This window comes from Capra hircus, chromosome 7 (genome assembly GCF_001704415.2).
Source record: "Capra hircus breed San Clemente chromosome 7, ASM170441v1, whole genome shotgun sequence".
NCBI classification, from domain to species: domain Eukaryota; kingdom Metazoa; phylum Chordata; class Mammalia; order Artiodactyla; family Bovidae; genus Capra; species Capra hircus.
In genome coordinates, this window is record NC_030814.1 from 95,529,440 (window position 1) to 95,542,724 (window position 13,285).

The 13,285-nt window shown below is 52.4% G+C and overlaps 1 protein-coding gene across 5 annotated transcripts in view; it reads right to left on the minus strand.

Annotated features, from left to right (window-relative positions):
- The window catches only part of DOCK6 (dedicator of cytokinesis 6), a 48,097-nt gene extending 45,885 nt beyond the window's left edge, over nucleotides 1–2,212 (minus strand). For all 5 annotated transcript variants that reach the window (XR_001918353.1, XM_018051105.1, XM_018051104.1 and 2 more), the window contains exon 1: nucleotides 2,092–2,212. Coding sequence is in view for 4 of the 5 variants with exons in the window: in XM_018051105.1 (XP_017906594.1) it covers nucleotides 2,092–2,135 (44 nt within the window). In the remaining variant the exon portion in view is untranslated. The remainder of the gene's footprint in view (nucleotides 1–2,091) is intronic.

Here is a 13,285-nt window from a genome sequence, read left to right on the forward strand (position 1 = left end):
GTATTCTTGCCTGGGAAGTCCCATAGACAGAGAAGCCTGGCGGGCTACAGTCCATGGGGTGGCAAAAGAGTTAGACACGACTTGGTGGTGCAGAGGTTAAAGCATCTGTCTGCAATGTGGGAGACCTGGGTTCGATCCCTGGGTCGAGAAGATCCCCTGGAGAAGGAAATGACAACCCACTCCAGTATTCTTGCCTGGAGAATCCCATGGATGGAGGAGCTTGGTGGGCTACAGTTCACGGGTCGCAAGAGTTGGACACGACTGAGTGACTTCACTTTCACTTTAACAACTAACAACGACAACATGGCAGCCCCAAGACCTTTTTCTGTTTTTCTTACCCTGAGCTCTACAGTATCCATCTCCCAGGGCAAAACCCAGGGCCTCTGCTTCTCACTTGAGTGGAAGCCAGGACGCAAGGACACAGGGACTTCAGTGGCGAAGAAACAGTAATAACCTCCCCAGGCTCAGAAACACCGCAGGTCCAAGACAGAGGGACAATTCAGACACAGAGATAGCAGAACGTAAAAACTGCCCAACTGATATGCGCCCAGACACCAGGTCACAGCGTCCCTCCTCTGTTCTGAACTCTCCATGGCTCCCACCTCACCCAGGGTAAAAGTTGAACTCCTCCCCATAACCCACAAGCCCTGTGCAACCCGTTCCCACAGCACCTTTCTCACCTGCTCCAGCCTGCTATGTGCTTAGTCGCTCAGTTGTGTCTGACCCTTTGTGACCCTACAGACTGTAGCCCACCAGGGTCCTCTGTCCATGGAGATTCTCCAGGCAAGAAGACTGGAGTGGGTTGCCATGCCCTCCTCCAGAGAATCTTCCCAACCCAGGGATCAAACCCAGGTCTCCCACATTGCATGTGGATTCCTTACCATCTGAGGCACCAAGGAAGCCAGGCTGGCCTCAGATATCTATAAACACACCCCGCCTGCTCCTGCCCCTGGGCCTTTGCACATGCCCTTCCCCCCATATCCGGGCATGGATCCCTCCCTCATCTCCTTCAGATCTTTGTTTACATGTCTTCTTCTTCTCCAGGCCTTCCTGACCCTGATTCCCAGGTCTAAAGTAGTGCTCACACTCATCACCTCCCATCTCTGCCTGGTATGTCCCCACACTGCTTACCACTAACATGTAATCTACCGTATCCGGCTTCTCCTCTGTCTGCCCCACTGTATCTGCCCCCAAGGGTGGGGGCATCAGGAGTCACGGGGTGTCCCGGCCCTAATACAAGAGAACCACTTCCCTGCCCCCAGCAGATTCTGAATGCACTACTGGAGGTACAGACCAGAGCGGTGGGGGGAGGCGCTTCAGCCCCAGAGAGGCCGACATCCCCCTCCCCGGGCCGAGTCTCTTACAGTCTCCAGTGGCCACGGAAACGGATTCCCCAGCGCCTGGCGCCCGTCCCCTCCCCCGTCTGCCCACCAGCTGGTTCTGTCCCCAGCCCCCACTCCTTCCATTCAATCACCCATCCATCTCCAGCGCGTCCAGGCGGTGCTAGGAGAGCCTGAAGCAGGGCTGGGGGCGGGGGGACATCCACAGCTGTCCCCTTCCCCACCACCCCCACCCGCCCCAGACAACTGGGCACGGGACCCTGGCGGGGAGGAGAGCACGGGAAACTTCCTGAGGGGGTTCAAGGGCCGCCAGGAACGCTATCCCCGGCCCCAAATTCCGGCGCCTGGTGCACTCCCGCCCCACACCAGGCACAGATGGGATGGAAAGAGCCCCCCAACTCCCACGCCCTGGGGTTCGAGGGCCGGGAATCGGCTAGGAGCTGGTGAGGAGGCGCGGGAGCCACCTCCTCCAGGAAGGCCCCCGGACACACCCCCACGCGTCCCACCGGTTCCGAGGGCGGACCTCCGCCACCATCGCGCCCGCAGCCCCGACATGACCCCCAGTCCCGACCCCCGCCGCCCTCCCTACCTCCCCACGCCTGCGCCCCCCGGGCCGGAGGAAGCGGGCGGACCTGGCGAAGACCCAAGGAGCTTGAAAGAGGGGCGCCCAGGCGGGGGAGGGCTGGGCCGCCCCGGGGCGGGGCTCGGACACGTGGGGGCGGCCCGGGAGGGGGCCCGACGGCCGCTCTACCTGTTGATCTTGTGCGCGAAGGCGCGGCGCTCGGCGGCCGCCATGGCGCCCCGCGCGTCCAGCCGCCGGCCTCGCCGCTGCTACCGCGCGCACCGTCCCCGCCACGAACGCCGCCGCCGCAGCGCCTCCCGGTTCTGGGCAGCCCGGGCTAGGCGGGGCCGGGCCGGGGGCGGGGCCCTTCCGGGTGTCCCGGGCCGCTCTGTGCTGCCCCTGCCGGCCGGAGGGGCGCGGGTCCCCCGGGCCGCTCTCGTGCCCTCGGGGCTGAGCTGGGGGAGCTGAGGCTCTGAGGTGGGCAGGGGAGGAGAAGACAAGGGACTGGGGCGGGGGTCTCTGACTCCCTCCCCTGGGGATGCTCTTTCCGCCCTCTGGCTAGCAGTCACTATAAGCACCGTAAGTATCATCTCCAGCGTTTATTAAGCAAAGCCCTGTAGTTCTCATGTGTGGGGTAGGGGGTGAACGGAGGTGGGGTTGGGGGAGACCTATCGTTTCTTCCATTTCACAGACGAGTAAGCTGAGGCACCGTAAAGAAGGCAGAAGGCTTCGACCTATGGTGCTGGAGAAGACTCCTGAAAGCCCCTTGGACAGCAAGGAGATCAAACCAGTCAATCTTAGATCAACCCTAAATATTCACCGGAAGGACTAATGCTGAAGCTGAGGCTCCAGTATTTTGGTCATCTGATGTGAACAGAGGACTCATTGGAAAAATCCGTGATGCTGGGAAAAATCGAGGACAGAAGAAGGCATCAGAGGATGACATGGCTGGACAGCATAAACGATGCAATGAACATGAACTTGGGCAAACTCTGGCGATGGTAAGGGGCAGGGAGGCAGGGTGTGCTGCAGTCCATGGGGTCGCAAAGTGTTGGACACGACTGAGCGACTGATCAAAACTGAGGCACGGGCTTCCCAGGTGGAGAAGTGGTAAAGAATCCACCTGCCTGTGCAGTAGAGGCAAGAGACTGCGGGTGGGATCCCTGGCTGGGGGAAGAGCCCCTGGAGTAGAAAATGGCAACGCACTCCAGTATTCTTGCGTGGGAGATTCCATGGACAGAGGAGCCTGGCTGGCTACAGTCTATAGCATCGCAAAGAGCTGGACACGACTGAAGTGACTTAGCACAGCACAGTCTGTGGTGAGAGCGGCAGAGGGGTCCAGACAGATTCCGAGGCGCCTACTAAGAGGTATGACACAGGACGTGGTGGTGGGATCTGCAAGAGCCAGTTGGGGAGGCTGCACCATGGGGCCGCCTCCAGTGGAAGGAGGATGTGGGGACGTCTTGGCCAACATGTGGTCTTAGATCTCTCCCCAATGGTTCCTGTCTCGGTCCCACTGCAGCAGTCTTGGAGGAATTCTCCAGCCCTCATTTCCCATCTGCATATCCAGCTTCTTGCTCACCTCTCCGCCTTTGCATGGACAGGTGCCTCCTTCTGAAGGCCCTTCTAGCCCTGGTCAGAAGATGTCCTAGGTAGAATTGGGGACTGAATCACACTAGGGAAGAGCTGTACCTTGGGGGCCTTTGCACGTACTGTTTCCAGTCCTGTGTGTGAAAATGAAAGTCAGTGGTGTCCGACTCTTTGCGACCCCGTGGACTGTACAGTCCATGGAATTCTTCAGGCCAGAGTACTGGAGTGGGTAGCCTTTTCCTTCTCCAGGGGATCTTCCCAAACCAGGGATCAAACCCAGGTCTCTCACATTGCAGGTGGATTCTTTACCAGCTGAGCCACAAGGGAAACCCAAGAATACTGGACTGGGTAGCCTATCCCTTCTCCAGTGGATCTTCCCAACCCAGGGATTGTACCAGGGTCTCCTGCTTTGCAGGTGAATTCTTTACCAACTGAGCTACCAGGGAAGCCCATTCCTGCGAATGGGTGCTGGCAATACCCCTTCCCTTTTACAGATGAGGCCCAAAGAAACAGGCAGAGGATGAAATGGTTACATAGCATCACCGATTCAATGGACATGAATTTGAGCCAACTACAGGAGATAGTGGAGGAAAGAGGAGCCTCTCCTGTGCAGTCCACGGTGTCGCAAAGAGTTTGATGCAACTTAGTAATTGAACAACAAGAGAAACAGTGATTTGCCCCAGTTGCCCAGTGGATCAGTGTCGGATCCTGAGCCCACAGGAGGGGGGCCTGGATGGTGGGGGAACACTGTAGCCCTGCCTTGTAGCCCCAGGCTTCTGAGGGCACAGCCTGGCTTGTGGTGTGTGCACAAGTGTGTCAGCAGCCCACACACCTTCCCCAGTTGTCCAGCCACTTTGGCTTGGGAGGCGCCAGGTGTAACCCCACCCATCCCTCCCTGCCTCACCCCACCCTCAACGCAACCTGCAGTGTGGCAGACTCAAGTCCCCACCTTGCCTTCAGGCTGCTGGGAGCTGCTGGGCTGGAAGCTTGAAGGTGAGCAAAGACTGGCAGGTTACACCACTCCTCTCTGCCTCTTCCCAGCCCAGGCCTCATTCTACCTGGTCTCCCGCTCCTGCCCTCACGCCTCCATGGTCAGAAGGAGCCTGGGAACACTGGAATCAGGTCCCTCCTCTGCTTAGAATCTCGTTCATGGCTCCCACCTCATTCAGGGTAAAAGCCAAAGTCCTCGCGGCAGCCACAAAGGCTCTGGCTCTGATCGCGACACCAGCCTGCCCTTCCCTCCTCCCACTGTCTCCCATAATCACGGCACTCCGGCTGCCTGCCTTCTCCACATGGCTCTAAGCTTTAGGGCGCAGCTCTCTTTCAGGGCTTTTGTACCTGCTGTTTCCTTCCACTCAAGCGGGTGCTGTCACATACCCCTTGTACAGATGAGGAAACTGAGACCCAAAGGGGCAGAGTGACTTGCCCTATTTCAGCCAGTGAATCAGTTTCAGATCTGTCCTTCCAGATCTGTGGCCCAGGGAGCCTGACTCCAAAGTGGTTTTCTCTAAATACCAGTTGAGGGATTTCCCTGGCTGTCCAGTGGCTAAGACTCCACATTCCCAATGCAGGGGGTCTGGATTCAATCCCTGGTCGGGGAACTGGTCCCACATGCCGCAACTGAGAGTTCACATGAGGCAACTAAAATCCTGCAGTCTACGACTACCCACTCCAGTATTCTTGGGTTTCCCTGGTGGCTCAGCTGGTAAAGAATATGCCTGCAATGCAGGAGACCTGGGTTCGATTCTTGGGTTGGGAAGATCCCCTGGAGAAGGGAAAGGCTACCCACTCCAGTATTCTGGCCTGAAGAACCCCATAAACTGTGTATAGTCCATGGGGTCGCAAAGAGTCGGACACGACCAAGCAAGATTCACTTTCACCTTTCTACTAAAGAGCCTGCAACAAAGACTGAAGCTCCAGTGTGCTGCAGCTGAGACCCAGTGCAGCCAAATAAGTAAATAAATATTTTTTTAAAAAGATAAATACCAGTCAGGCTCCAATCCAGGTCACATGGTGTGACCCACGGTAAATCTCGCAACCTCTCAGCTTCTGTTTCCTTGTCTGCTCTGTGAGGGCTGTGGTCAGTACTAAGCTCCAGGCCCTTGTAGGAGTTGATTCCATGTGGGACTATGAACCCTGCCTCAGCAAAACCACATAACTCGTATTGGGACTGGAAGCCACGATCTTTTAACTGAGATCACACACTTGATCTCAGGACTTAATGAACTTCAGGTTCTCACTGCCTCCTCGCGGAAAGAATTCAGTGAGAGACAAAGTGATAGGTAAGAAGTGGGTTTATTTAGAGAGAACACACTCCACAGAGTAGGAGCCATCTCAGAAGGCAAGACCAGGACCAGGGGATGGGCTTGTCAGTTTTTAGAGGGGTGGATAATTTCATAGGCTAATAAGTGGGAGGAGCATTCTAGCTACTTGGGGGAAGGAGGTGGGAATTTCCAGGAATTGGGCCACCACCCACTTTTTGACCTTGGAACTGTCATGGCACCTGGGGTGTGTCATGTAGCTTACTGGTGTGTTACAGTGAGCGTGTACTGAGGCTCAGTGTCTAGTGGAAGTTGACTCGTCCACTATCTTGGACTTGGGTGTTTAGCTGCTCAGGCATGTCCAACTCTTTGCAACCTTTTCAACTCTAGCCCACCAGGCTCCTCTGTCCGTGGGATTTTTGAGGCAAGAATAATGGAATGGGTTGCCATTACCTTGTCCAGGGGATCTTCCCGACCCAGGGATTGAACCTGAATCTCCTGTGCCTCTTCTTACATCGCAAGTGGATTCTTTACCCACTGAATCATCAGGGAAGCCCCAGATCTCTCCAATAAAGGCCTTGCCCCAGCAACCTGCCCACCCCCATGCCAACCAGATCTGATTGGCAAGGCAGGTCCTCTTCAAGGTACCACCAGACTGGACTGGACCCTGGCGGCTGCTCAAACAGGGGCCAGGCTTCACTGGTGCTCCAGTGGTTAAGAATCCTCTTTGCAATGCAAGGGACACAGGTTCGATCCCTGATTTGGAAAGATCTCACATGCCATGGAGAAACCAAACCCATGTGCCACAACTAATGAGCCCACGCTCCGGAGCCCATGTACTGAAGCCTGCGTGCCCTAGAGCCCGTGTTCTGCAACAAGTGAAGCCACCACAGCTGGAGAGTGGCCCCCACTCACTGCCACCAGAGAAAACCCACCTGCAGCAACAGAGACTTAGCACAGCCAAACAAATATTAAAAAAAAAAAAAAAAAAAAGACTGAGGCCAAGCTTGGTGGGGACTTCAGCCTCCTCTGGCTGATGTGGGGGAATAGATGGTGGGGTCTGATGGTGCCAACCTGCAGACCTGGGAGGAGGGTCTGCATTGGCCCAGGTGGGAGATGCCTGGGCTGAGTTGGGGAGGGGCTGTGGAGATGGCCCAGAAGTGGGTGGGCTCTGGGCAGACTGACTTGCAGGCAAGTTGAATGTTTATGTGAGAGATGGAGTGAAACTGAAGACCAGCTCGCTTCACACTGCTTCCCAATGCTATTCCCTCCCCCGGGATGCTGTTCCACCCACACCTTGTCTGTTTGATCCCTTCTTCATCCCTTGAGTCTCAGGGAGGCCGTCCCTGCCTCCCACGGTTGCCTACGCATCCCCCGTGATGGCCCTGATCACAGTGCGTTTCACTGTCCTGTGTTGAGGTGAAGCGAAGTGAAAGTTGCTCAGTTGTGTCCGACTCTTTGTGACCCCCATGAACTGTACAGTCCATGGAATTCTCCAGAATACTGGAGTGGGTAGCCTTTCCTTCTCCAGGGGATCTTCCCAACCCAGGAATCAAACCCAGGTCTCCCGCATTGTGGGCGGATTCTTTACCAGCTGAGCCACAAGGGAAGCCCAAGAATATTGGAGTGGGTAGCCTATCCCTTCTCCAGTGGATCTTCCTGACCCAGGAATCGAACCAGGGTCTCCTGCAGTACAGGCAGATTCTTTACCAACTGAGCTATCAGGGAAGCCCTGTCCTGCATTATCCATGCCTAAAGCAGAGACATCACTTTTCCAACAAAGGTCTGTAGAGTCAAAACTGGTTTTCCCAGTAGCCATGTACAGATGTGAGAGTTGAACCATAAAGAATGTTGAGCACCAAAGAACTGATGTTTTTGAATTGTGGTGCTGGAGAAGACTCTTGAGAATCCCTTGGACAGCAAGGAGATCAAAACAGTCATTCCCAAAGGAAATCAACCTTAAATATTTATTGGAAGGACTGATGCTTAAGTTGAAGCTCCAATACTTTGGCCACCTGATGCGAAGAGCCGACTCATTGGAAAAGACCGTGATGCTGGGAGAGATTGAGGGCAGGAGGAGAAGGGGACAACAGAGGGTGAGATGGTTGGATGGCATCACCGACTCAATGGACTTGAGTTTGAGCAAACTCTGGGAGATAGTGAAGGACTGAGGATCCTGGTGTGCCACAGTCCATGGGTTGCAAAGAGTCAAACACGACTTAGCAACCGAACAACAAAATTCGTGTCTGAGTTCCCCAGCACCTGGTACACAGTGAGCGCTCCATAAATATTTGTCTCTTTCTTCTGTTCTCTTGATCTGCTGCTCAGTGCCTGTTCCAGGACCTCACTATTTGAATCATTGTAGCGTTGTACGTTTGCTTGTCAGGGTCAAAACCAGCTGCCTCCAGACCATTGCACACCCTGTACCCTCTGCCTTGAACACTATTTCCCCTAATCTTTACCTGAAAGAGCTTCAAACCATTCTTTAGGTCTCCTTGACCACCTCCCTCCCCTGCCCAAGTTGGGTCAGGGCCTCCTCAGGGCCCCGCTCGCTTCTAGCCCCTTGCTTTCCCCCTCACAGCCCTGATCACTCTTGGTTGTAACTGCCCGATTCCACGGTAACTGTTTCTCCTACTGAAGCGTCAGTTTCGTAAAGGCAAGGACTTTCCTCTGCCTTATTCACTGCCGTGTCCTGAGTGCTTAGCTCGTGGCTGGACATACCGTAGGTGCTGTATAAGAGAATGAATGAGACGGAGTGGTACAGGATCCAGTGGCCAGAGGGCTTGATGCCTCCTTGCTGCCTGGTGCCTACTCTTTTTCGGTGTGGTGGGAGAAAGCAGCCTGATGGCAGGGGGTTCAATTCCTTTTTTCATCTTAAGATTTTACTTAGTTATTTATTCTTGGCTGTGGATGTGACTGGTGATAGAAGCAAGATCCAATGCTGTAAAGAGCAATATTGCATAGGAACCTGGAATGTCAGGTCCATGAATCAAGGCAAATTGGAAGTGGTCAAACAGGAGATGGCAAGAGTGAACATCGACATTCTAGGAATCAGCGAACTAAAATGGACTGGAGTGGGTGAATTTAACTCAGATGACCATTATATCTACTACTGCGAGCAGGAATCCCTCAGAAGAAATGGAGTAGCCATTATAGTCAACAAAAGAGTCTGAAATGCAGTACTTGGATGCAATCTCAAAAACAACAGAATGATCTCTGTTTGTCTCCAAGGCAAACCATTCAATATCACAGGTATCCAAGTCTATGCCCCAACTGAAGAAGCTGAAGTTGAACGGTTTTATGAAGACCTATAAGACCTCTTAGAACCAACACCCAAAAAAGATGTCCTTTTCATTATAGGGGCCTGGAATGCAAAAGTAGGAAGTCAAGAAACACCTGGAGTAACGGGCAAATTTGGCCTTGGAATGCGGAATGAAGCAGGGCAAAAACTAATAGAGTTTTACCAAGAAAATGCACTGGTCATAGCAAACACCCTCTTCCAACAGCACAAGAGAAGATTCTACACATGGACATCACCAGATGGTCAACACCGAAATCAGATTGATTATATTCTATGCAGCCAAAGACAGAGAAGCTCTATACAGACAACAAAAACAAGACCAGGAGCTGACTGTGGCCCAGATCATGAACTCCTTATTACCAAATTCAGACTTAAATTAAAGAAAGTAGGGAAAACCACTAGACCATTCAGGTATGACCTAAATCAAATCCCTTATGATTATACAGTGGAAGTGAGAAATAGATTTAAGGGCCTAGATCTGATAGATAGAGTGCCTGATGAACTATGGAATGAGGTTCGTGACGTTGTACAGGAGACAGGGATCAAGACCATCCCCATGGAAAAGAAATGCAAAAAAGCAAAATGGCTGTCTGGGGAGGGCTTACAAATAGCTGTGGAAAGAAGAGAGGTGAAAAGCAAAGGAGAAAAGGAAAGATACAAGCATCTGAATGCAGAGTTCCAAAGAATAGCAAGAAGAAATAAGAAAGCCTTATTCAGCGATCGATGCAAAGAAATAGAGGAAAACAACAGAATGGGAAAGACTAGAGATCTCTTCAAGAAAATTAGAGATACCAAGGGAACATTTCATGCAAAGATGGGCTCGATAAAGGACAGAAATGGTATGGCCCTAACAGAAGCAGAAGATATTAAGAAGAGGTGGCAAGGACACAAGAACTGTACAAAAAAGATCTTCACGACCCAGATAATCACGATGATGTGATCACTAATCTAGAGCCAGAGTGATCAAGTGGGCCTTAGGGAGCATCACTGCGAACAAACCTAGTGGAGGTGATGGAATTCCAGTCGAGCTATTTCAAATCCTGAAAGATGATGCTGTGAAAGTGCTGCATTCAATATGCCAGCAAATTTGGAAAACTCAGCAGTGGCCACAGGACTGGAAAAGGTCAATTTTCATTCCAATCCCAAAGAAAGGCAATGCCAAAGAATGCTCAAACTACCGGACAATTGCACTCATCTCACATGCTAGTAAAGTAATGCTCAAAATTCTCCAAGTCAGGCTTCAGCAATATGTGAACCGTGAACTCCCTGATGCTCAAGCTGGTTTTAGAAAAGGCAGAGGAACCAGAGATCAAATTGCCAACATCCGCTGGATCGTGGAAAAAGGAAGAGAGTTCCAGAAAAACATCTATTTCTGCTTTATTGACTATGCCAAAGCCTTTGACTGTGTGGATCACAATAAACTGTGGAAAATTCTGAAAGAGATGGGAATACCAGACCACCTGACCTGCCTCTTGAGAAATCTGTATGCAGGTCAGGAAGCAACAGTTAGAACTGGACATGGAACAACAGACTGGTTCCAAATAGGAAAAGGAGTACGTCAAGGCTGTATATTGTCATCCTGCTTATTAACTTCTATGCAGAGTACATCATGAGAAACGCTGGACTGGAAGAAACACAAGCTGGAATCAAGATTGCCGGGAGAAATCTCAATAACCTCAGATATGCAGATGACACCACCCTATGGCAGAAAGTGAAGAGGAGCTGAAAAGCCTCTTGATGAAAGTGAAAGAGGAGAGTGAAAAAGTTGGCTTAAAGCTCAACATTCAGAAAACGAAGATCATGGCATCCGGTCCCATCACTTCATGGGAAATAGATGGGGAAACAGTGGAAACAGTGTCAGACTTTATTTTTCTGGGGCTCCAAAATCACTGCCGATGGTGATTGCAGCCATGAAATTAAAAGACACTTACTCCTTGGAAGAAAAGTTATGACCAACCTAGATAGTATATTCAAAAGCAGAGACATTACTTTGCCGAGTAAGGTCCGTCTAGTCAAGGCTATGGTTTTTCCTGTGGTCATGTATGGATGTGAGAGTTGGACTGTGAAGAAGGCTGAGGGCTGAAGAATTGACGCTTTTGAACTGTGGTGTTGGAGAAGACTCTTGAGAGTCCCTTGGACTGCAAGGAGATCCAACCAGTCCATTCTAAAGGAGATCAGCCCTAGGATTTCTTTGGAAGGAATGATGCTAAAGCTGAAACTCAGTACTCTGGCCACCTCATGTGAAGAGTTGACTCATTGGAAAAGACTCTGATGCTGGGAGGGATTGGGGGCAGGAGGAGAAGGGGATGACCGAGGATGAGATGGCTGGATGGCATCACGGACTCGATGGACGTGAGTCTGAGTGAACTCCGGGAGATGGTGATGGACAGGGAGGCCTGGCGTGCTGCGATTCATGGGGTCGCAAAGAGTCGGACACGACTGAGCGACTGAACTGAACTGTGCTGGGTGTCCGTTGCTGCGCACGTGCTTTCTCTAGTTGTGGTGTGCTGCCTTCTTGTTGCAGTTCCCAGGCTCTCAAGCACAGGCTCCGTAGCTGTGTTACTGGGGCTTAGTCGCCTTGTGGCATGAGGAATCTTCCTGGACCAGGGATTGAACCCACACCCCCTGCATTGGCAGGCAGATTCTTAACCACTGGACCACCAGGGAAGCTGAGATCAATTTGGTCAATTCCTCAACTTCCCAAACTGAGGGGCGTTGGGGGCATTTAGGGGGAGGCTGAATGTGGGTGCCCACTGCCCTCTGGTGCCCACAGCAGGAATGGTGCAACCAGGACACTTGTTCCTGCCCCCAGCTCTTCTGCCCACAGGCAGAAAAACTTTTTGCCACAAGGGGAGGGATGTGGAGGGATAAGCTGATAAGGACAGGTTGGGAAAGAGGGGTACAGGGAACTTCCATTCAGCAAGCATCTCCTGACCACCTGCTGTGTATAGGCCCTGGAGTCACCCCGGGAGGTGGTGTCATCACTCCAGGTCACCAAGGTGCAAAGAGAAACAGCCACCAGCCTCAAATCACACACTTTTGGGCGGGTCTGTCGTTTTTGGGAAACTGCTCCAGGGGTTCTCCAAATGTCTGTGCTCAGTTGCTCAGTTGCGTCCGAGTCTTTTCGACCTGGTGGACTGTAGCCCGCCAAGCTCCTCTGCCCATGGGAGTTTTTCAGACAAGAATGTGGGAGTGGGTTGCCTTTTCTTCCTCCAGGGGATCCTTCCAACCCAGGAACTGGACCCACTTCTCCTGCCTTCTCCTGCCCTGGCATGCAGATTCTTTACCACTGAGCCACCTGGGAAGTTCGATTCTTCAGATGCATTTTGGCACTTTGGTGAATCACTTGATGGATGAATGGGTGAAAGGTGTCTCACAGTCAATGGTGAATTTATTTTTTAAAAAAACTTTTAATTTTGATTTGGGGTATAGCTGATTAACAATGTGGTGATAGTTTCAGGTGAACAGCAAAGAGACTCAGCCATTCATGTACATGTATCCATTCTTCCCCAAACCCCTGTGCCATCCAGGCTGCTCATAACATTGAGCAGTATTCCTTGACTATACAGTGGGCAGTGGTGAGTTTAAAGTAGGAATGATCACAGGCAATACTTGGAGTCTGAAGTGACCTGGATTCCGGCCCCAGCTTGGCCACAGCCAGGCTGAGTGACCTGGATTGGCAGAGGTGGGGGATCGGGGGTGGGGGGTGCTGTCTGGCCCTCAGCCTCCTTAACCTGTGCAATGGGGATTTACTCTCAGAGCTGATCCTGGGGGCCCACGTTCAGAGCCCAGGAGATGGTGTCAGGAGAGCACAGAACCTGGGAGATGCTGCCTTGTTGGATTGTTTTTCCTGCCACTTCCGGACTGGGGGAAGGAAGCAGCGAGCTGGCTCGGGGTGTCCAGGACTGCCTTTGGGAGTGTAAGTCACAAAGACAAAGGCTGGGCCCAGAGAGGCCAGAGGGACAGGCCACAGGCTTCCTGTTTTTCTTTGAACAGATGGTCAAGCCGCCGGACGCTTGTCTGTCTGGACATGTATCCACTGTCCCTGGTAACCCCCTCTTGTCCCTCCCAGTGACACTTCTGTCCAGTTTGCTCATTACCGGTGCTCTTGTCACATTCCAACGTCTGGGAATTTTCCTCCAGGGCTCCCAGACATCCAAGAGGTCTGCAAATAGATTTCAGGGGGATCCATGAATTTGGAGGGGAAAAATGCATTACTCGGGCCTGCCCC